Below are 23,149 nucleotides of genomic sequence, written 5' to 3'. Positions count from 1 at the left end.
TATGGTGTTAGGATGCTGAGCACGAGTTCGCGGGATCGAATCCCGGTCACGGCGGCTGCATTTCGATGGAGGCGAAATGCAAAAACACCGGTGTACTTAGATTTAGGTGCACGTCAAAGAACCCCAGAGGAGGGTGACGACTTTTTGTCTGCAATTGTGACCGGGGATGACTCGTGGTGCCGCTACTACTAGCCTGAAACACTACGGCAAAGCTTACAGTGGAAACATTTGAATTCCCCATTCCCAAGGAAAACAAGGGCCGTCATGTTGACTTCTTTTTAGATCGTTAGGGGCCATTATTGATCGAATTTTCTAAACCTGGAGAAACTATAAATCGTTTCAGATATTGTGAAAGGTCGTATCGGCTGCGTGTCGCAATCAAGAACAAACGACGTGGAAAATTGAGCATTGGGAACATCTTGCTTCACGACATTGCCCGTTCCAACGTCGCTGATGTGGTTAATACAAAACTGGCAAAGTTCAAGTGGGAAACGCTGCAACATCCCTCATGCAGCCTAGACCTGTTGCCTTGCGTCTTCCACATTTGGTAAAATTTGAAAAAAAAAACTGCTCAAGGGAACCACATTCGTGTCGGAAGATGACGTGTAGTCATATACAGATTTTTGAGGCAGCAACCCAAGGAGTTTTATGAGACGGGAATCACGCGACTCGTTAGTAGGACAAGTGTCTAAATACTTATGGTGACTACTTTTAAATAAAGTACCCCGTTTCTCATATATTCGCATTGGCTCACTTTCATTTGACTCGCCCTCGTATGTTTTGCAGAACTCCTGCTTTTTATATGTGCTCTCTGTTCCGACTATAATTTCCGAGCAATTACTCGCAATACACAACCGGTGACAGCTGCTCCTTCTCAATACATTCTAACAAAGGACAGCGTCATTGAGATTTTCCCCTGGTCGTTGCATATCTACGAAAATGTAAACAAGGTTGTTTACATTTTCAACAAGCATATTACTAGAGCTCAACCCAGCTCCTCAGGCACGGCGGTGTCGCCTTCAATACCACGTGACACCGTGATGTCACGACAGAGGAGAAACGGGGCTGCTACTCGCGCTGTCGCTCGCGGCGTCGCGGCGGTATATAAGCAGCTGCGCTTGCCTCTGCTAGACACTCACGAGGTGAGATGCCTCCTGGAGACAGAGCTGCTCGTTGGAATGAGAAGCGAAGGTTGCGGCGTGCTACAGAGACTGTTTCTAGGTGGCTTTGCTACGGCGCAGCGACTACGCGCCCCGCATCGGACGCGGTGAGCGTCGAGCAACGCAGCCTTCGGCGCGACAACGAAATGTGCGCCTGAGCAAGCGCCGCACGCCTGAGCCGACGCCGACGACACCGGCTTTTCTGCGACACGAGCTCCTTAACGCTGTCGCGTTAAAATAAAGGCTAGTATGCTTCGCATCCTGGGCTTAACCTTAGCTAAGCCACAGCCATTTTTTTTTTCATTTCGCCCCATTTCTTTTGATTGTACCCATACTTTGTGGCTGAAACACCGTATTGCGTATGTACCATACTGTAAGGCACCATAACCCAAATCAACAGGAAGCGACGTTCTCAAAGAGCCGATTTTCACGATATGTGCCACCAGCTTCTTGACCACCCTGCTGTGGGTATGTAGCGTTGTATGAAAGTCACAATCGTGAACATGCGGCGATCATCTAAACAAGCTAATTCGCATTGGCATGATATGTATCGTTCGCTTTTTGCCCGCTTGACCCCAGTTGGTAGGTGTGATAGCATGGAAATCATAATGAACACGTGGTCAAAAAGTCAGAAAATTTACACATCATTGGTTTATTGGCGACTTTCCGCACGTCTGGACAAATACAGGGTCACGACGGAAGAGTTTGGTCATCTACAACACGATATTTCTTTGGTCTCCCATGCTGTCCGCGGATTCGACTGGAAGCCATTTCTCAGTGGCTCAACTTTTCTTCATTGTTTCTCAGTAATGAGAGGGAAGGACACGCACTCCAGCGTAGTTCCTTCGTCCCTGATTTTCAATGTGACGACTAGTGGGCTATCCTGAAAAACACAAGAATGGTGAGAAGGATTAGTCCAGCAAACTATTCCCAAGAAGTACTGAGTGTGCGAACATCTAATTTCATTCATATGCACATATCCATTTATTGTAGCTTTGTATGATAATTATTTGTTGCATATGTGGTCTATAATGATCATACGAGGTACTTGGACATCTGCGATGTAAGAAATTAAGATTTCATGCTAAGTATATATACATCTATTCTATACGCATACCTAATTACAAACTATCTATATGGAATTGTTTCTGTGCTACGAAGAAAAACGTATTCCACGTCATGCTATTTTTAGAATAGACGTATACTCATGCAACTCCATACATAACTGACCCCAACCGGTAATTATAATGACGTGATCAATGGTACGAAAAATTTTAGAACAAGAAAGGTTTAGGTAAGCGGAACCTGGAAAATGGGAAAACTTAGTTTACAAATATTTTTTTCGTGAAAATCAGGTGCAGTGCCATAAAATGGCCATTCCAGTCTGTACCGTAGTGAATACTAGAGGCTTAAATTTACTTGGTATATTTTTCATTCGTATGGTATTTTCCAGACTATGTGGACCTTCAAAAAGGTGTTTAACTGAGCTAGTTGGTTCATTCTTTTAGGGCTGTAGCAGCAGAAATTGTCGGACGCAGACACACAAAGGTACGAACATACGCAGCTATGTTCACGTCTGTTCTTTTCTTTCTGTATCTGTGTCACACAGCTTCTGCTCCTGCAATCCTAGAAGCACGCAAATTTTTCTCAGTTTATGCCTTCTCATTTTTCAGTGCAAGAGCCTGAACACATATCTGCGTTTGTGATAGATCATTTTCTTTGCACTGTAGCGATGAAGAATGGTCCGTGCCTAAGCAGCATCCCCACCTGCATTTGCTCATGGTTGTTTTGCTTGGCTGAACATATCTCATTGCTACCTGTTCGCCCGCTTCTCGTTGCAATGAACCTCATTTCAATACATTCAAAGGTTTTCTTGAATTGCTTGCAATCTTGGTACATTGTGCCCATTGTACCAAGTTTGTAGTAACGTCGTACTCATAAGTCATCAATTCTGACACGTTGAAGATAAATGCCTTGGGTGGCTCCTTGTGGGTGTGTGTGCGCGCGAGCGTGTGTGTGTGTTTTAAGTTAATTTTGTTTCAGGTTGGCAGGTCGATTCTGGCTGTTCATTGTGCATGCCATGTTCACTATAAGAACTCATTGTAAGTGTAAAGCATTGAATCATTTGCTGTAGTGATAACAATAAATTAATGAGAACACCGCATTGCAACCTAGTTGTTTCATGGTCGCCTGACATTATTGGTAAAAACTAGGTGCGAGGCGATTCTTTTTACTCCACCAGTAAACCGTATCTATAAAAAAGCGAATGCGACTGTCCAAAGGTCGCCGCGCAGAAATTCGCCTATTATATTTGTACGCTAAAAAGCCATTATACAGAATTCTGGGAGTAATTCTAGAATATTTCTGTTCAGAAATTAAGCCATATTGCACATATTACAACGCGCTCGCATACAGCGGTATTCCGATAATATAAGGTGTCGCATTTGATTTTGGTTCGGACCCTTACCAATGTTGGGTGCGAAATGACTAGGAAACACGCTAAGTGTAACATACGTCGGAACAGTGTCACTTAAGCTGTCGCAACTCGTATCATGGAAACGCAGCACCTTGGTTTATTGCCACGCTGTCTAATTTCAATTTTTTTATTCATGCCACTTCAAGTGCCCGTGGGCGTTACATAAGTATGAAAAGTACAGCGCACAAAAGTAATAAAGTGCTCATTGAGGAAGCAGCCATCCACTGACCTTTGCGCATGATTTGGGACGAATCTTGAATGACAGGTAGGCGTTGTATACTCCTGCTCGTATGGGGCACTCGTTGTTCCATTCAGAGTTCAGTTTTTTTTCAGTGCGCGTCTTCCCGTCACAAAGCATCAGCTCTCTTTCGTAAGCACACATGTAAAAAACGGAAATACAAAACCATCAAGTACAACAGCGCATCGATCAAATTTAACCTCATGTTCGGCGACTACGTCCAGAAGGTTGCCACCCGTGGTCTGACTGACTGAAAGACGCAATTGATAGCGTGGAATCACACAATGAGTAATTTCAGAATGTTTCGAGAAAGTCAGTACAATAAAGAAGATTTAAACTGAAGCAGTTGGCCATCAATCTACACTTTTGGCTTAATTTTTTTTTCTTACGACTATGCGCATCTCTCGTAGGAGGTTCAGGCCCAAGGGAACCATTTTTTTTTCTTTTTTTCTTTGCTCCTGACGTGTGGCCCAAATTTCAAATTATTATTTGATGTGATATGATTCTAAAAGCCATTCAAAGCAACCTAAGTGAGCTGTTTACAGGGTTTCTTCGACTGAGTCTTTGAGCTATAATTTAAGCGGACAACCAAGAAGTTGTTGCAGATAGAACAGAAGTTTAGGGAATGATTGCCTTATTCGAAAAATTTTCTCTAGTCTAAACTTTTCAGTGCTTTCGGAAACAAATAGGGAAGTGGCGTGTATCATGCTATAACTAAATACAAGGAATGCAACAACAAAAAAAGAAACAAACTTGCATCGGAACGCTGGCTTCTTAGGGTACAAACTTGAGAGGATCATTTACAAATTTTACGCTACTCATTGTGCTTCCATTCATGAAACGAAGCTAATTTTCATGTTGAATACCTCGTCGGATTACTGGAAATCATTTAATCAATGAATGCGAGCTTGGCAAATGCACAGGACGACGGGTATCAGTGTAGGCAGAAGGTGAAGTAGAAACGATAGTTATATTACTTCGCAAAAGAAAAAGCTACGTGCATATTGACGCGTGTAATTGTTTATCTTTTTCGGGTGACCGCTTTCCACCGTCAAACAAATGTTATCGCTCAGCGCCGGACGCGCCTGTGCGTATCGGAAGTTTCTCCGATGTTATCGATGGTTCTGGCTGCTGTCTGTTGTCACAGAATCTTGCGTAATCTTATTGCATGGGCCACGCGAATTGTGTGGAACTTTCTGAAAGACATGCGGGCACCAGCGATTAATCTGGGACCTTCGACGACTCATGTATAAGAACCGGCGCGCTTGATTGGCAGAGGAAATTAAAAAATAATAATAAATTATGGGGTTTTACGTGCCATACCACTTTCAGATTATGAGGCACGCCGTGGTGGAGGACTCCGGAAATTTCGACCACCTGGGGTTCTTTAACGTGCACCTAAATCTAAGTACACGGGTGTTTGCGCATTTCGCCCCCATCGAAATGCGGCCGCCGTGGCCGGGATTCGATCCCGCGACCTCGTGCTCAGCAGCCCAACACCATAGCCACTGAGCAACCACGGCGGGTAAGAGGAAATTCTCGACGATAGCCTACTGTTTGACGCTATCGTTGTTCTTTGAGTGTAGCCTGCTTTTCAGGGCACAGGTCCGCCCAATAAAAACGCTAGTTTCGTCATTCGCAGTATTGCTGCTTTCTTCACGGTCACTACTACGTGACAATATATTTGTGTACAGACCTGAATTGGGCGGTTTGTTAGGCCATTTAACCGCACACTGGTAGTGATAGGATCGCAAACGATTTCATATCCTGCCGTGCTTAAATATAATTGGAGGAACTGCATGAAAATGGGCTAGTTCTCATCTACATCATGACTCTTTATTTCCATATAGACCGTTTAGTGCTCGGCAAGCCCAGAGCACGTGATTTAGCATCGCTATGCCTTCAAAGTTTTTGCATTTGGAAGAGTGCACCTCAGGATGCCATTTGTGTAGGATATACAGATTTGGGAATCCACCCTCCGTAGACAGGAAGAACAAGCCCAAAAAGAGGTCATCGATCAAGCCCAGGCCGCCGCCGGAAGCCAACTAATTCCGGCAGACGTATAGGGGGGGAGGTAGATGGCGAAAGGGGGAGCGACGTCTCACCCCGATCACCCATACTCCCTGACGGGTGCAAATAAAGTGCTTTCTCTCTCTCATCCACATCCCGGCGTGCTCACGATCTAAATGAACGAACGTTGCTAACCTATGTGTAATGCGCAAGAACGTATGAGCTCAGCTAACGACACAATAATAGTTTTGAATTTTATGTACGTACTCCGGCTTGGCATAGAGGTCGCAAGAACGTGAACTTCCTCTTGGTTCCTCGACGGAGATTTCCAAAGCAGGACTGGACCCGAACGTTCTGTTCACGCGAATTCCGGCATCCAGGTGTACTTTCTTCGACCCTCTTTTGTAATCGAGGGTGATATTAGTAATGGTGATGAACTTATTGGAACCCACTGTAAAAGATTATTTATTCAGTTACCTACCAGGCTCCTGAAGGAGTATTACGTGAGGTGAGGATACTGGGAATTAGCAAAAAGGAAGGAATACAAAGAAATTATACATTGTTAGCGAGTAAATATGAAAGAATACTTATCTAACAACACAAATAATACGATAAATGAAGCAATACAACTGTGGGAAGTAACAAAAAGGAAGTACCAAAAATTATGCAAATAGTAGCTGGCGAACATGAGACATGGCTCTCACAATGTTAACGCAATACAAAACAGACAAACAAACAAAAAAAGAAACTATACAACTTCGCTAAAGGTAATTGCTTAGGTGTGCAGTAAGGTTACTTATTAAGGTTGTTAAGGTGTTAAGTAAGTAAGGTTTGTAAGGTGCTCAAAATAACGGAATTATTTAATGGCACCCGCTCCATCGAGATAACGCGACGTCAAAATGTCTCTAAAGACATAGGCACGGGGAAAGGAGAAAAGATAGAATGGGATAATAAAACTAGGCACAGGGAGCAGTCATTGCGAACACAGTTGCAAACGCATGCTCGCGCAAAATCACTGGCGCTGTCAGGATTGGGGGCTCAATCCCTTCGTCCGTGGTCCTTTGCCAAGATTGGAGTACGGCATGAATTCGAAGGTAGCTGGCCCATGCCGTCGTCCAACTTATTTACGCTGAGATCGTTGATGAAGTGAAGAACTGCTTCTCATCGAGAACGAGGAAAAAGGGGTTTATTTACAGAAAATTAACTCAGTCTAACATGACTGTTTGAGAAAAATAGTATTAGTCCAACAGGACTGCATGAGAGAAGTGAACCAGTCTAACAAGACTGCTCAAGAGAAGTGTGTCCAACAATCGCACAACCACAGTTTTTATACACTCGATCCGCTGGTCCTACGACGCGGCGGCTGTTCGTTTACACACCACCAACTCGCAGCTGCTCTGAAGACCAGTTTACAGACACAAAGGCACACACATTCCGAAGCCCAAGCGACGGCGTTGAAGGTGGTGCCGTTCCGGAAAATCGACGCCGCTCGAGGGACGCTCGTTGTTTTGCAACATGCGGAACCGTGAGAGCGCAAAAATAAGACGTTCCCGCGGTAGCTTCTTCAGGCGTGTCAGATCAGCGCCGCGTTGAGGAACTCTGGAATCATTGTCCCCACACCAAACTCGTCCCGTCACAATGTCGAAGCGGGCTGGAGGAAGGCGGCGGATTCCAGCGCAAAGGTCGCTTCTTTGACGCCTCGCAGCTGCAGCGGCGGAGAGCGGGAGGTGCGCGTCTTGCACCCCTTGTCGTAATCGGGTGGCAAGGTGACAATCTTGTTGTGCAACCCGCCGTTCTTTACAGCGCCTCCATGGCCCCAAAAGTCTCGACTGTCTAGCGCTGACAACCGCTAGGCAGGAAGAGAACGGCTGCTGGTCAGGGGGGGATTGATGTCTTGGCTCGCAGCGACCACTTGTGCATTGATGTCACCGCCCCAAAACATCCAACAAGGACAGGCAACTGCAAAATGAACCCCACAACACGGCTCTGCGCCGAGATGACGTGCATTGGCTCTCACTTTAGACTCGCTAGGCTTCAAAAAAAACAACAACAACATAAGTGCAGAAACAAAAAAAATGCTGCATTTCACTATGCCAATTTCTGAAGCAAATTCCTGCTGACAAATTCATCAATCATGGAGGGAATCCTGCTAAATGAGAGGGGATCTTCTTCGCTTAATAAATTTAACACTAGTAACCCTAAAATTTAGGCGGGACCCTCAAACGCAGAATTCAAATTAGCCTGCTCAAACCATCCGCATTGCTATGCAACTTTCCCTTCTTATATCTAACGGAGAAGTTGTACTCTTGGAGAGTGAGGCTCCATCGGAGCAAGCGGCCGTTTTTGTGTGACATTTGATTGAGCCACGTCAGAGGACAGTGGTCGGTCTCGAAGATGAACTTCGCTCCGTACAAGTAACACGACAACTTCTGGCGGCCCAAACCAAACAAGCGCATTCCTTCTCTGAAGCGCTGTAGGCCTCCTCTCTTACATTTAGTTTACGGCTGGCGTAGAGGATAGGATGCTCCTCGTTATCGTCGCCGACTTGACTAAGTACCACGCCCATACCTCTGTCGCTTGCGTCGCATTGAACTATGAATTCCTTTGTGTAGTCTGGCGCGCGAAGCACAGGGCGAGAAACCAATAGCGTCTTCAAACTTTGGAAAGCGTTCTCTTTGTCCTTATCCCAGTGTACGTTACTCGGTGCTCCCTTTCGGAGGGCGTCTGTTAATGGACTTGCCAATTGTGAGTAATTCGGAATGTACCGTTGATAGTACCCCACAAGTCCCAAAAATGAACGAACGTCCGTTTTCGTGCGCGGCTGAGAAAAATCTCCAATCGTAGCTATTTTCAGCTCAGCCGGCCGTCTCATGCCCTGACCAACAACATGGCCCAGATAAGTAACCTGCGAACAACCAAACCTACACTTTTCCGCTTTCATCGTTAAGCCGGCTTCCCTCAACCGTGAGAACACCTGTTTGAGGTGCGATACGTGTTGTTCCCAGCTGTCCGAAAAAATGGCCACATCATCAAGATAAGGTAAGGCGAACTCCTGCAAGTCCTTTAGGACAATATCCATTAACTTAGAGAAGCTAAACGGCGCGTTCTTCAGCCCGAAGCTGAGTGCGAGAGGGCGAAAAGTGCCTACAGGCGAGATGAATGCGGCATAGCGGCTGGCACTTTCGGAAAGGGGAACTTGCCAGTACCCCCGCACGAGATCTATAGTTGAAATGTATTTAGCAGCGCTAACTCTTTCAATTCGTTCCTCAATGTTGGGTATCGGGTACAGCTGATCCCTAGTGATCGCATTTAACTTCCTGTAGTCAACACACGGACGAGGGTCCTTGTTAGGGGTTTCTACGAGTATTAGCGGTGACGTGTAGTCACTCTCAGCGGGCTCAATAACTCCCAACTCTAGCATGCGCTGTATCTCTGCCTCCATAATCTCTCTCTGTCTTGGAGACACCCTGTAAGGTTTTGATCTTACTGGTTCGGCAGAGGTCAGCTCAATTTCATGCGTTATCAGTTCGGTTCTACCCGGCCGATCGCTGAATCTGTCGAGATATTCCCCTAACACCCCTTTTAGCTCATCTAGCTGCTCGGGTCTTAGAGCATGCGAGCTTACCGAGTGTTCTACTACTTCTTCTAGGCCGATTTCAGAGTTGGAGGTTGCCCTATCCTCCTTAAACTTGGTACCAATGCCATCCGGCTCTTTGACAGTATAGTTAACGACTCCGCTCCGCTCTACATACGGCTTCATCAAATTACAGTGATATATCCTCACTTCCTTCCTGCGACCGGGCATTCTCAAAGCATAGTTAGTTTCTGAAAGTTTGTGCAACACTTTAACGGGCCCGTCCCAGTGAACTTCAAGCTTGTTCTTTCTTGAAGGTTTGAGGATCATTACCTGGTCTCCGGCGTTAAACGTACGAAGCCTCGCATTCCTGTCGTAATAGAATTTGGCGTTCTTTTGAGCTAGTGCCATGTTCTTTCCGACTAGTTCTTGGGTTGCGCTTAGCCGTTCCAGTAAATTTAGCACGTATTCAACCACGGTTGGACTCTCCCCTCTTTCCTCCCACATCTCTCTTAACATTCTCAGTGGAGAACGGAGTGTCCTCCCATACACTAGTTCTGCTGGTGAGAACCCTGTCGCTTCATGTGGAACCGTTCGCAAAGCAAACAAAGTTGCCGGCAGACAGTTCTCCCAGTCCTCCTTGTGCTCGTAACAGAGCGCACGCAAAACTCGCTTAAGCACCGAATGCCACCTCTCTACACTGTTTGACTGAGGGTGATAGACAGAACTGTGTATTAACTTTACCCCGCACTTTTGCAAGAATGTGGAAGTCAGTGCGCTCGTGAATACTGACCCTTGATCTGCCTGAATTTCGGCTGGAAACCCAACTCGTGCAAACACTGTCAAAAGCGCGTCTACTACTTCAGTGGAGCTGAGCTCTTTCAAAGGGATTGCTTCTGGAAACTTGGTAGCCGGACACAGCATGGTAAACAAGTACCTGTAGCCTGATTTTGTTTTTGGAAGAGGCCCTACCGTGTCTATTACAAGCCGTCTGAAAGGCTCTGTTATTAAGGGCACTACCTTCAGTGGAGCTTTCCAAGTCTCTCCTGGTTTACCAGAACGCTGGCAGGCGTCGCATGATCTTACAAAGTTTTCTACATCTTTGAAACAGCCAGGCCAGTAGTATTCCATAAGCAATCTTTCCTTTGATTTGTTTATGCCTAGGTGGCCGGACCACCCATTTCCATGACAAAGACTCAAAAGGTCCTCCCTATACTTAGTAGGTATGACTAACTGATCTAAAATCCTACCCTTTCGATCTCTGTAATGCCGATACAACAATCCTCCTTTCTCATGTATCGTTACGTTGCGCCTAGCAATGCCTTCTTTAGCTGTGTCCCGTAATTTAGCTAAGCTCTCATCATTCTTTTGCTCAGCTGCCAGTGACTCTCTATCCACGCGTAAGAGTTGATCAAAGTTCTTTGAGGCCGGTGATAATAACGACCCTGTCTCGCTTGGGAGCGCGTCTGCATGCTCTTCCTGCAGGCTAGAACTCTGACACTCTAGTGCTACGCTCTCATTGAGCTGGTCAACTGGCAGGCTCTCCTCAACTGTTCTTTTGTCCGTCGGGCCTAGCTCGGATTCGGGTATTGAAGCTATCCCCTTTTCTGCTTCAGCTGGAGGAGCTTGAGCATTTTCAGCCGAAAGCGCCGCGATCTTACGAGCTTGGCCTCTGGTCAATGCCTGTACTATGCCCTCTCCCAGTTTGAGCCCTCTGTCACGCAGTAACTGATTCGAACGATTCGAAAAGATGTAGGGATACTGCAGTGACAAAAATTTGGAAACTGCAGCCTCAGTCTCTAGCTCCCCGAATGGTCCACTGATTTTGACTTTGGCCATGGGCAGACATACGCTGTGTTCTTCTACAACCTGTTTTATCCATGCTACTTCTCCGGTGAAGTCATCTACCATCACGTAGGACGGATGGACAATGTCCAGCGTGGCGGCACTGTCTCTTAGCACTCGGCATGGTTTTCCATTAACTTGCAGGTCGTGGAGATATGGACTTAAAAGTTCCATATTCTCATCCTTTTCCTCCACGTAGGAAAAAACTACGCTTGGCTTCTCGCAGTTTACAGCTATATGTCCCAGTTTGTGGCATTTGTAACAGCGAATTGGTCTGACAGATTCGAATTTTCTTTTCTGTTCTTTTTGTGCGGTTTCTCCGTTAACTTTCTCCTCGCTCTTTTCTGCGGGCTTTTCCGCCATGTCTACAGGCTCGGATCGTCTAGCTTGCGCACCCTTTTTGAACGGAAATGGCTTCCGCGGTCCATTTCGACCGTCCCAGTTTCCCTCCTCGGCGTTCAACTTTCTACGGGTTGCGTACTCTTCGGCTAATTCAGCCGCCCTTTCCACAGTGTTTACATTACCTCTATCTTGCACCCAAAGTTTCACAGCTTGGGGAATGGTTTTGTAAAACTGCTCTAGACACATGCATTCAATGATCATGTCTCTGCTGTCGTACGCTTCCGCGCTTTTAAGCCACTCGACTAGGTTGGCCTTTAAGCTATATGCAAACTCCGGATAGCCCTCGCTATCTTTCTTGCCTGTGCTCCTAAACCTTTGCCGAAAAGCTTCGGCTGAAAGGCGGTATTTCTTCAGGAGACTAGCCTTAACTTTCGCATAATCATATGCATCCTGCACACTCAATCTGGCGATTACTTCCGCCGCCTCACACGGCAACATAGACAGCAACCGCTGTGGCCATGTACTCGGACCGAAGTTCATCTTTTCGCAAGTCCTTTCAAAATTGCTTAGGAACAAGCCTATGTCGGTCCCGACCTCATATGGCTTTAATAGCCTGTCCATGCGGTACGATTCTGCCTCACTTGATCGACCCAGAGCTCCTTCACTTCCTTGAGACAACTCCAAACGTCTGTTTTCAAGTTCAAGTTGCATTTTTGTTATCTCGCGATCTTTATCGCGTTCCTCTCTCTCTCGTTTTTCTCTGTCTCGTTCTTCTCTTTCTTTTTCCCGTTTCTCTCTCTTTTTGAGAAGTTCCAATCCCATTTCAATATCTTGCTCACTGGCCTGATTGGAAATTAGCTCCAATAATTCCGATTTGAGCATTTCCTTGCGTACATCTAGGCCCAGTTCCTCACCAACAATCAACAACTCGTCTCTCAGCAGTGTCCTTAACTCCATGACTGCTGCTTTACTGCCTTGATTCTGCTCTCTAAATCTAGCTAGGAAAACACAACCTAGCTAACACACAACAATCTAGCTTCCCTACTGTTCTAAACAGAACAACCACAAAAATGAAGCCTAGAGAGTCAAAGCAAAAACCAAGCACTCACCACAGATACAGCACCATGTCGCAAAGTCCATCTCACCGCTGTCAGCCAGTTGTCAGGATTGGGGGCTCAATCCCTTCGTCCGTGGTCCTTTGCCAAGATTGGAGTACGGCATGAATTCGAAGGTAGCTGGCCCATGCCGTCGTCCAACTTATTTACGCTGAGATCGTTGATGAAGTGAAGAACTGCTTCTCATCGAGAACGAGGAAAAAGGGGTTTATTTACAGAAAATTAACTCAGTCTAACATGACTGTTTGAGAAAAATAGTATTAGTCCAACAGGACTGCATGAGAGAAGTGAACCAGTCTAACAAGACTGCTCAAGAGAAGTGTGTCCAACAATCGCACAACCACAGTTTTTATACACTCGATCCGCTGGTCCTACGACGCGGCGGCTGTTCGTTTACACACCACCAACTCGCAGCTGCTCTGAAGACCAGTTTACAGACACAAAGGCACACACATTCCGAAGCCCAAGCGACGGCGTTGAAGGTGGTGCCGTTCCGGAAAATCGACGCCGCTCGAGGGACGCTCGTTGTTTTGCAACATGCGGAACCGTGAGAGCGCAAAAATAAGACGTTCCCGCGGTAGCTTCTTCAGGCGTGTCAGATCAGCGCCGCGTTGAGGAACTCTGGAATCATTGTCCCCACACCAAACTCGTCCCGTCACAATGTCGAAGCGGGCTGGAGGAAGGCGGCGGATTCCAGCGCAAAGGTCGCTTCTTTGACGCCTCGCAGCTGCAGCGGCGGAGAGCGGGAGGTGCGCGTCTTGCACCCCTTGTCGTAATCGGGTGGCAAGGTGACAATCTTGTTGTGCAACCCGCCGTTCTTTACAGCGCGCGACAAACACTGTCGCCTTCCAAAAGCGCCTTAGGGTCTTAGAGATGGTCGGTTGAGCGCCTGCTGCCGATGTTTCACGAAAGAAACCACCCGCTGTCACAAATACATTCCAGGCATTTTGTGCGAGACGGCAGGGACTGATGATCCGTCGAGGCCCCACTGCGCTTCATCCTTGGCCAAAGAACCAGTGTTTTCGCGAGCAGCGTGTGTGTCAGGGTTATCGTGTCCGTGGGCACCATATGGTAACGTGCCTTTTGACGAGTCGCCCGAACACTGAACTCGACTCCACCGTCGCCCTCTGCAAATTCGTCGACGTCATCGCGCAGATGGTGAATTGTCTCCAGAGAACTCATCGTGCGAGAACCACAAGGATAGCTCGTTTTCATCGGGACAGAGTGGCTGACATCGAGTGCAGGGCAGTGGACGTTCTCAAATTAACAGAACCCGAAGTAGAGAAGCCCATTTACAACCCCGACGGGCCAAGAGGTGGGAAAAGCAGCAGTGCGCCTATGGGTGAGGGAATCCTCAGACTTTCAAGAGCAGCGTTCGTTCTGCTGCTGTGTATCCCTCAAGAAAAATAATGTCGATTTCCATAATTTTCCTCTTCTGGGCCTAATGCCTCTAAAACGCAAAATAAACCCAACTTGGTCCTTGTTGAAGCGTCATCCCTAATCAGCAAGCATCAACATGCCTGGCCGGTAAGCGCTGGAAATTTCCGGAAACCGACCTGGTAGGCAGAGTAACCAGGCGTCCATGAGGAAACTTTCCTACTTCTTCAGAACTCTATTCCAGTGCTTCTGTGGTGTTGTGCACGCAAGAGTGTTTCGGCCAAGGCCCTATGACCTGTTCTTTCGAGAGTCGACTGCCACCTAAGCCTTTGAGGTCTAACTCCCACAGAATATCATGTGGCACCGATACTAACCATAACACACTAATCTTGCAGACCCAGTGAGTTACGAAAGCTTTGTTTAACCTTTAGGACAACTTCGCTTTCAGCAGCGAATTCCACCATTTATAAAAACATCGCTTTGTTGAAGACTTTTCGTGCGCAGCGTATACTCAACCGACACGTATATGTTATGATAATCAAGGCGCAGAATATACACACATCAAATAAAATCGATGACACTAACATCAATACGCGTGCTGTTAATAGAAATTACAGTGAGATGGAACATTTCAGCAAGCCAAGATGACCGCGAAGGCTGCACGAAGAAAGAAGTTGGCATGCAAATACTCTGAAGCCCAGCGTAATTATCAATGCCAGCATGCGCAACACTAATTAGGCTTTGCAGAAAATTATTTTTATCAAATGATGCATAAGTACGCGCCAGCGTCGATACACAAGGCGCGCAAGACTTACAAGAACATCTGGTTAACTTTGGCTGCTGTTCCTCCTTCGATGCTTCGCCAAGCTGCAGGACGACCAGCAAGGTAAAGCTCGCGATGGTTAGGGTCTTCATTGTCAGCTGAAACCTTAACACTGCTGGTTGTACAGCAGGACACCCTTGGCTTTTAAACGCATGCCGAAATGTAGCTGATTCCGGAGGAAGTTCGAAGACCGCATGCTTTTTTTTCTTTCAGTTGGCGCTTGCGTGACAGTTACGAGACATTTAGTGGACATGCCGGCGGCAGGTCCCATCCGGTACTCGTGCTTCTCCGAACCCCAATCCTTTCCTTTCGCTGCTCTGGACGTTCACCTCTAAATTTATTGATCCAACGAACCGCCAGGTCACGCTCATATTAATGAAGACTGCAAATCACATTCTACGTTCATCATCAACATCATCATCAGCCTGGTTACGCCCACTGCAGGGAAAAGGCCTCTCCCATACTTCCCCAACTACCCCGGTCATGTACTAATTGTGGCCATGTTGTCCCTGCGAACTTCTTAATCTCATCCGCCCACCTAACTTTCTGCCACCCTCTGCTACGCTTCCCTTGGGAAGGTACTTCGGAAGGAGACATTCTACGTTAAGGATGGTAAAATGGAAACGCCGTATAAGGTATAGATACGCTAGTTTGAAGACAGTACCTTCTTTTTTCTTCGCGATCGTTAAGAGGTGCGGCCCTACATGTTTACGCTCCTTCTGAGTAAGTTTTTTTTTCGACCCCTCCCAATCCCCCGATTCCTTGGTTCCAAAAGAGGAAACAATATTTTTCTCGGGATGCATTTATTTGTTCGTGCATGCGCATCATGCCATAGATGCCAGTCTCTTCATCCCCGCTTTCACTGTCGCCACTGCTCAGGTTTGTTTCAGCAGGACAGTCGTGGATACAGTGTCATCCATTGCGTCATTTATGACTGTGACATCAAAAATTTTCACAACAATGTCCTAAGACACCGCACTGCCGCCACTCAGAATGAAAGACAAAAGTTCAAGCGGCTATTTTTTGCTATTTGTAATGCTAATAGCACGCTATGCATTGCCACATATAGTTGGTCTTTTTTTTTGGTATCTTATTATCTAACCAATACCGGGCGACAATGTTAGAGAAATACAGCACAAAGTGAGCACGTCTTACATCGAACAATAAACTGATAAAGCGATATTTTGTTAAAATATGGTCAATATGGCAAGAAGTAAAATCTAACCTGTGGCCTAGGTCTATGCATACAGACTAGTGCTAGTTGGTAATACATAATACTAAGCTGTGCTTTGCATAAGTGATTTTTTTTAAATTTCTCTCTTTTTCGTTTGCTCTGTTCTTGTAGTTATTTTTTCTTTTGCATTTTTTTTGGTTACTAGAGTTCAGCATTCATGTTTGTGAGATTACTTCCCGTCTTCACTTCACTTTTAGTTCCTGAAAGACCCCTCAATGCGGGTTTTACAAAAGGGGTGGGGTTCACAAATGTTGTTTATTCTCATTAGTGGCCACATGAGTTCAATGAAGAGTGAATCCTATATTTCCGAGTCACATCATTGAATGAATAGCAACAGCTAACAATCGGTTTCTTCTGCCAGCTCTTTCGGCGTTTGGAGTGCAGTTATCTCACCAACGAAATTTTACTCGTAAAAGTGTGAGCATAACTTTGCGCATGTGTCAGAAAAATAGTTGTGCCGGCATGACATTTCGCGAGTTCAAGGTTTTCAGGAAGCTCACTTGATTTACTATTGTAGAACACCGGTGTGTAGCACATTGTGCCTGAGCTGGCAATGACATTGCATGCTAAATAATGGGCTCTAGTCTGGAATGTCTTCCTTCACTTTTTATAATCTTATTTTTTTTAGTCTGAATATGCTTTCTTTTTGATTTCGCCTGGCGCATTCACCGCAATTTTGCGCCTCTTCAGGAAGACTGAGTGAAGAATCGGACATTAACTTGTCCGAGAAATTGCAATGGTTGGTAGCTATGTATCAAAGCTTCACTATATCACTTTCTGATAACTCACCCTATTGAAAAAATCGTATGCCCAAAATGCCCCGAACGCATGGTATCATATGATCACATGGAGCAGTGATATAAAAAAGCCATATGTTTCCATCGAAACTCTCATGTCCATCGCAAATGAGTTCTGCGGAAGCTCGCAAGGTGAAGGGAAATACAAACAGGTTCATTTACTTGAGGGCTTCGCAGAACCGATTTGCCATATCCAGGGTCACTGTGCATCGAGTTGTCGATTAATTCGCCCCCGCCCTGCGATCAGCTAGCCTCCTGCTTAGCTGAGATGATAGAGCGAATGCCCCGGAAAGGTGCTGGTCCCGGGTTCGAGTCCCGGATCAGGAAGAATGTTTCTTGAACTGAGAGGCTTTTTTTCTGAGAAATCCGCATGGATTTTCTTAAGCTTCCTGCTACAAATCGGGTGAATACCATTTTTTTTTCTTCATCGTATGACCATATAGGATAATGGTACGACGCATATTGGTTTATTGACAGCGATGGCTGTTACGGGCTCATTCGCCTGGTTGTTTTGTATTCGCCGGGGTCCTCAGTGGATTCCCGAAATTCTTTGCGAGAAACTTACAAAGACGGAAATTGTTATTTCGCAGTGAGGATTCGCACCTACGAACGACGTTTTCGCAGTCCAGTGCTATAGCAGAGAAAAATACTTATAATGAGTTAGTGAGGTAGCAGCCGTAGCGGCTAACCAAGCTTTTAGCTGTATCTGTCACAAGTACGGAGCCCATGCATGACGCCTGTCGAGGAAAGTATCCGGATTAGTGATGAAGCTACAAAAGGGTTCGAAAACGCATCTAAGTACATTTAAAACTCGTGAACCGTTGTGTACCAGTTGCAGACCGTAATTCTACAGGAGTGACCAAGAATAAGCCTACAACAAGCAGCCCTTACAGAACCGAAGTTGTCTGGTAATCAAGACACCATTGTTAGTGCTTCGTTATAAGCTTTAATAGCGGAGGTGAACCTAAAAGGTCGCCAAACCTCCTAGGTTTGGCGCGTATGCTGCTGCTGCAGTTTGCTGCTCGGTGAGTCAGTATCTCTGCGGACAAGTTTCTGGATACGCTCGTACATACAAAAGTTATATGTGCGTAGAATGCAACTACTTGCAGTGCCGATAAGCAAAAATAAGCAGTAAGCGCACTTCCATTGTGCATAACAAAATCACATCTACCATGAAGCCGGCACATGTAATCTCGGCTCACATTTATCTCCAGAGGTGAGCCGACGTCTTGGCAGAATTGCGCAATATGTTCAACGGATTCCTTCATTTACCAGATTTTCGTTGATTTAGCCATTCGGTATGTGTCACTCAGTATGGGTCAGTGTGACAAAATAAAGGAGAGAATCTGAAGTATCGCTAGGTATATGTCATACTTCTCTGTGCATGCACATGCAATCGCCACTCTTCTCTCATCAAGCACCATGCATTGTCTTTGTCTTCCCGACATCACTGGATGGACGCCTCAAACTGCACATCCACCTGATTTGGAGTTTCAGTTTCGGCATAGCTTGTGAATGGTGCAGTGCGTTAACATAAAAGAATTGCGTGAGATTGAATTTGTTACCTTTGTGGTAGGTAAACGTAAACTTTGCACCAGATTCCAAGTTGCATAGGATCAAAGTATACCAAATTGTACGCATCACCGTTAGCTGTAAAGAATATAAATAACCTCATCACTAGAGCACCAATCACTAAACTTTCGATGGCTCACATACTTTCCGATATGTGCGGATCTGCAAATCTTTTGTTGTATGCTTTTGACTGTGTATGGCATTTTCAATGCATTTTCTTTTTCTCTTCCATAGCCCTAACTTAAGGATAGCCGGCCCATTTTCTGGCCATACTTCTATTGTTTCACTTCTAACAAAGAAGAACAAGCACCCGTAAAGCATCTGATGATGTGATGAGCGGATCACGAGGTCGAGAAAGCCTTGCTGTAAAGCTGTCTGCAAACTCATTATCGAGACAGTTTAGCCAATGCGTTATTGACGACTCAATGAGATATGTTTCGGGATTACTCGAACGCTCCACTGGGCCGTGATGGATGACTTTATTTGTAAGCCCACGTGAAACCTCTCCGATTGAGAAGAATTTCCCACGAAGGGAAAAATTGAGAAGTCTTCGTATGGAATTTTGGTCTTCTATGACTCTGGCAGAGGCCTGCGCAGTTGAAAAACTCGCTGTGGCGTGTATGGAGCGGTAGGAATGTATATGAACGAAAGAGCCCAAAGTTTTAACATATTCTATAACAATATACTCCATGACATCGAGGTAATATAGGACTAGAAAGTCATATGAAGGGCTTCAATCTTAAGTGAAAGCCACAAATAAACAAGCATGTCTCAGTTTCCCTCTTCGGCTTGGGGACTGAGGCTTTCATGGATCGTTACCGTTTCGGGGGATACGAATATTTTGAAGTCTCTCTATGATGCTGCAAACTGGTCTGACCCACGTATGATCTGAAGGGCAGAGAAATATCCGTAGGATTTAAAATAATAAATTATGGCACCGTGTAGCCTAACCACCCCTCTACTGCGTTACGCGAACACGAAGTTGCCTTTTTCGAAGATAGTTAAGGCACTATTTGGAGTTTGGTTCTGAAGTTGGGCCAATCGGCAGAGAAGTAGGATGCCGCGGTGAATTTAGTTTACTGCCCCGTTTGTGGACATTAATTGCAAGTTCCGTCCCCAATAATACGAAGTAAGCGCAGTACGCGAACATACGCCTCTCAAAACATGGTTATTAAACTGTAACGGGATGCCCGTGACTGCCATGGGTTACATACAGGGCCAGATCGGGCTCCGGGCGTATTCTCTCTAACACGCGAGAAGTCCAGTCCGCCCGCCGTATGATGAACGGTCACCGTGCGCGCGCTATGTTGGATGTCTCGTGCAAACGCAGCATTTCAGCCTAAGAGACGACAGATGGCGCCACCATTTCATTTCAGCGCAATCGAAAATTTTGAGCGGTGCCGCCGCAGACGACATCCACTTCTTATTTATTACGCACAAATTTTGTACGGAATGCCGGAAAACGGGGCGTTAAACTAACCCACTGCGAAATGCTACCTCTGAGCTAAAATTGAGCGCAAATCAGCCTAAAGTTTAGCAGGTAAAGTCGTGTTGCGCTCAACTGTGACGTCTTCCGCTGCGACCGCATCGGTAAACGAGGCGGTGGCGTTCTAATAGCAACACACTACAGCCTGAAATTTCATGTTATGCCGATTGACTCTCCCATAGAAATATTATTCATCTGTTCTAAAGCCTCATTTCCACCGACAGTAATCTGCGCTTGCTATCGTGCCCCAGACAGTGATGCTTCGTTTATACCTTCTTTCCACAACGCCCTTCATATGATAACTTCGGAACTTCCACACGCTTGTCTCTTTGTCCTAGGTGACTTCAACTTTCCCGAAATTAATTGGCAGAACCCAACTGACACGACTAATTCTTGTGCGCGCGATTTCTTGAATACGTGCCACACTTTTGGTCTGACCCAAGTGGTCACCAGCCCAACAAGGCAAAATGCTCAATCATCGAACATATTAGATCTAATACTAACATCACATGCAGAAAACTTGATATTACTCTTAAATCTGCCGGGAATCAGTGACCACTCAGTAATACGTTTTTCAACCACTTGCCGCACCCCAAAAAAAATAACTAAAACTATCACACTTTATGACAGAGGAAATTATGAAAGCATCAACAGTGAACTTGATGCATTCCGAACCTGGTTTCTAACCGATTTTCATGATCGCACTCCTGAAACTAATTGGCTACTGTTCAAAAACAAAATGCACGCTCTAATCAAAAAATTCATACCTACCATCACCGTAACTGAGCGCCATGAATCACCTTGGTTCAATTCCGTGCTAAAACGCATGAATAACAAAAAGAAAAGACTTTTCCGAAGCGCCAAAAAAACCAATAACCCCACCACGTGGCAAAATTATTACGAAGCAGAAAAATCCTATAACCTAAATGTATACAAGACTAGACACTCATTTTTTTCTTCTACTCTACCCGACATGATTCGTACAAACCCACGTCAATTCTGGAAATGCATCAATCCTAACCCCATCAGAAACATAACACTGTGTGACGATGATAATAATCCAATTGAAGATCATGACGTTGCGGAAGTTTTGAATTTATCATTCAGCTTAGTTTTCACCCACGAACCCGATAACGAATTACCTGATTTCCCTTCCTTTAACTTTCCACCTATGCCGGGCTTAAACTTCGAACCTGATGGCATTGTCAAAATGATCGACTCTTTGAAATTAACCGCCTCAGCTGGTGTCGACAATATTAATACTAAAGTGTTGAAAAATACAAAACATGCAACTAGCACCATACTGTCTCATATATTTCAGCAATCGCTTTCATCAGCCATTATACCTCATGACTGGAAAATAGGCAAGGTCATCCCAGTCCCCAAAAAAGGGCCTTCATCTTCTCGCCATAATTATCGACCGATATCTATCACATGTATCACTTCTAAACTAATGGAACATATAATTTTCTCTCAAATTATAAAATTTCTAGTATCCGTCAACTTCTTCCACCCTAACCAGCATGGATTTTTAAAAGGTTTGTCTTGCGAAACACAGTTAGCCCTCTTTATTAACGACCTTAGCTCTAGCATTGACCTTAACATTCCTATTGACGCCCTCTTCCTCGATTTTGAAAAAGCTTTTGACAAAGTTCCTCACAAACGACTATTCCTAAAACCTTCTCGTCTCAATCTTAACGAACATGTTTTTAATTGGATATGCAGCTTTCTCACTAATCGGCAGCAGTTTGTCTTTGCTAATAAATGTTCATCTTCTTATTCCTCTGTTATATCTGGGGTACCTCAGGGCACCGTCTTGGGCCCCCTTCTCTTTCTCATATATATTAATGATTTGCCTGCTAACATATGTTCTAACATCCGCATATTCGCTGATGACTGCGTTATCTACCGGCCTATTACTAACACCGATGACATTTTGTTTCTTCAGTCTGACATTCAGCACGTACTAACATGGTGTAATTCATGGCTAATGTCCTTAAATGTGAAAAAAACATCTCTGCTATCATTCCACCGACGTCACTCACAACCATCTTCAAAATACCTAATTGGGAATGCAGAAATCGCTTCAGTATCAACTTATAAGTATTTAGGCATCCATTTGACATCTGATCTAAATTGGTCTTTTCATATTTCACAGATTACTAACGAGGCAAATCGCGTCCTTGGTTACTTTCGACGAACCCTGCGACTAGCACCCCCATCAGTGAAATCCCTTGCTTACTTAACACTAATCCGCCCCAAATTAGAGTATGCATGCGCGATCTGGGACTCTCATCAAAATAACCTTTCCATTACTCTTGAATCTGTACAAAATAGCTCAGCTCGTTTCATTTTCTCCGCCTATTCCTACCATGTAAGTGTAACTGAACTAAAACGTAATGCTCATCTCACAACTTTAGCTAACCGCCGGAAAATTTCCAGATTGTGTCTGTTTCATAAATTCTTTTATCATCCATCTCTGAACTCCATTATCAGCCCCGCCCATCGCATTTCAAGTCGCACAAACCACGGGAACGCCGTCTACCCGCCCCTTGCTCGCACTTCTGCGCATCTGTCATCATTTTTCGTCCATACAGCAAGGGACTGGAATGACCTGCCAAACGCCATCGTTGATCAGATCGACTCATCGTCATTCAGATCATCCATAGAAGAAATGTTCTGCTGAAATTCCACCCCCTCATGTAATACCCCTTCAATGGGGCCTTTGAGGTACTAATAAATAAAATAATAATAAATAATATTGATGCAGCATTCAGTGTACTGCCAATTGGTTCCATATATTTTTTGCCCCGCTTTCCCGTTGAAGTCGGCCAGCGATGCTGTGTGCTTGTGATAGGAGGATGTGGGCCCAGGCCTCAAGCACACAGGGATGGCACAATGAACACAGAGAGGCTTTAATGACACGGGGACGGGACTAGGATAACGTACACGATAACACACACAGAGTTCCTTTCATAAATGTCTGTCGCGTAAGTATCGTCGCGCTCAGCATCAATGTCGGAAGGCGTCCGATAGCGCGTCGGTCTCACACACTCACGGCACGAAGAGGCGCAGAGATGAATCTCGAGCGGCGAGTGGC

General features: G+C 45.4%; 1 protein-coding gene across 3 annotated transcripts in view; it reads right to left on the bottom strand.

Moving 5' to 3' along the window:
• Positions 1-1,788: 1,788 nt before the first annotated feature.
• LOC139051039 (uncharacterized) overlaps positions 1,789-23,149 on the bottom strand; it is a 47,824-nt gene continuing 26,463 nt past the window's right edge. For 2 of the 3 annotated variants that reach the window (XR_011509211.1, XM_070528072.1), the window contains 3 exons: positions 6,152-6,335; positions 3,866-4,001; positions 1,789-2,043 (listed from right to left, as the gene is read on the bottom strand). Coding sequence is in view for 2 of the 3 variants with exons in the window: in XM_070528072.1 (XP_070384173.1) it covers positions 1,954-2,043; positions 3,866-4,001; positions 6,152-6,335 (410 nt within the window). In the remaining variant the exon portion in view is untranslated. Of the gene's footprint in view, positions 2,044-3,865; positions 4,002-6,151; positions 6,336-18,556; positions 18,637-23,149 lie in introns of those variants that run through there. The other variant, XM_070528074.1, reaches the window with a different exon arrangement.

This window comes from Dermacentor albipictus, chromosome 10 (assembly GCF_038994185.2).
Source record: "Dermacentor albipictus isolate Rhodes 1998 colony chromosome 10, USDA_Dalb.pri_finalv2, whole genome shotgun sequence".
In the NCBI taxonomy this organism is placed as follows: domain Eukaryota; kingdom Metazoa; phylum Arthropoda; class Arachnida; order Ixodida; family Ixodidae; genus Dermacentor; species Dermacentor albipictus.
Note: the sequence above shows the minus strand (reverse complement) of the source record. Positions and strands in the feature narration are given on the sequence as shown.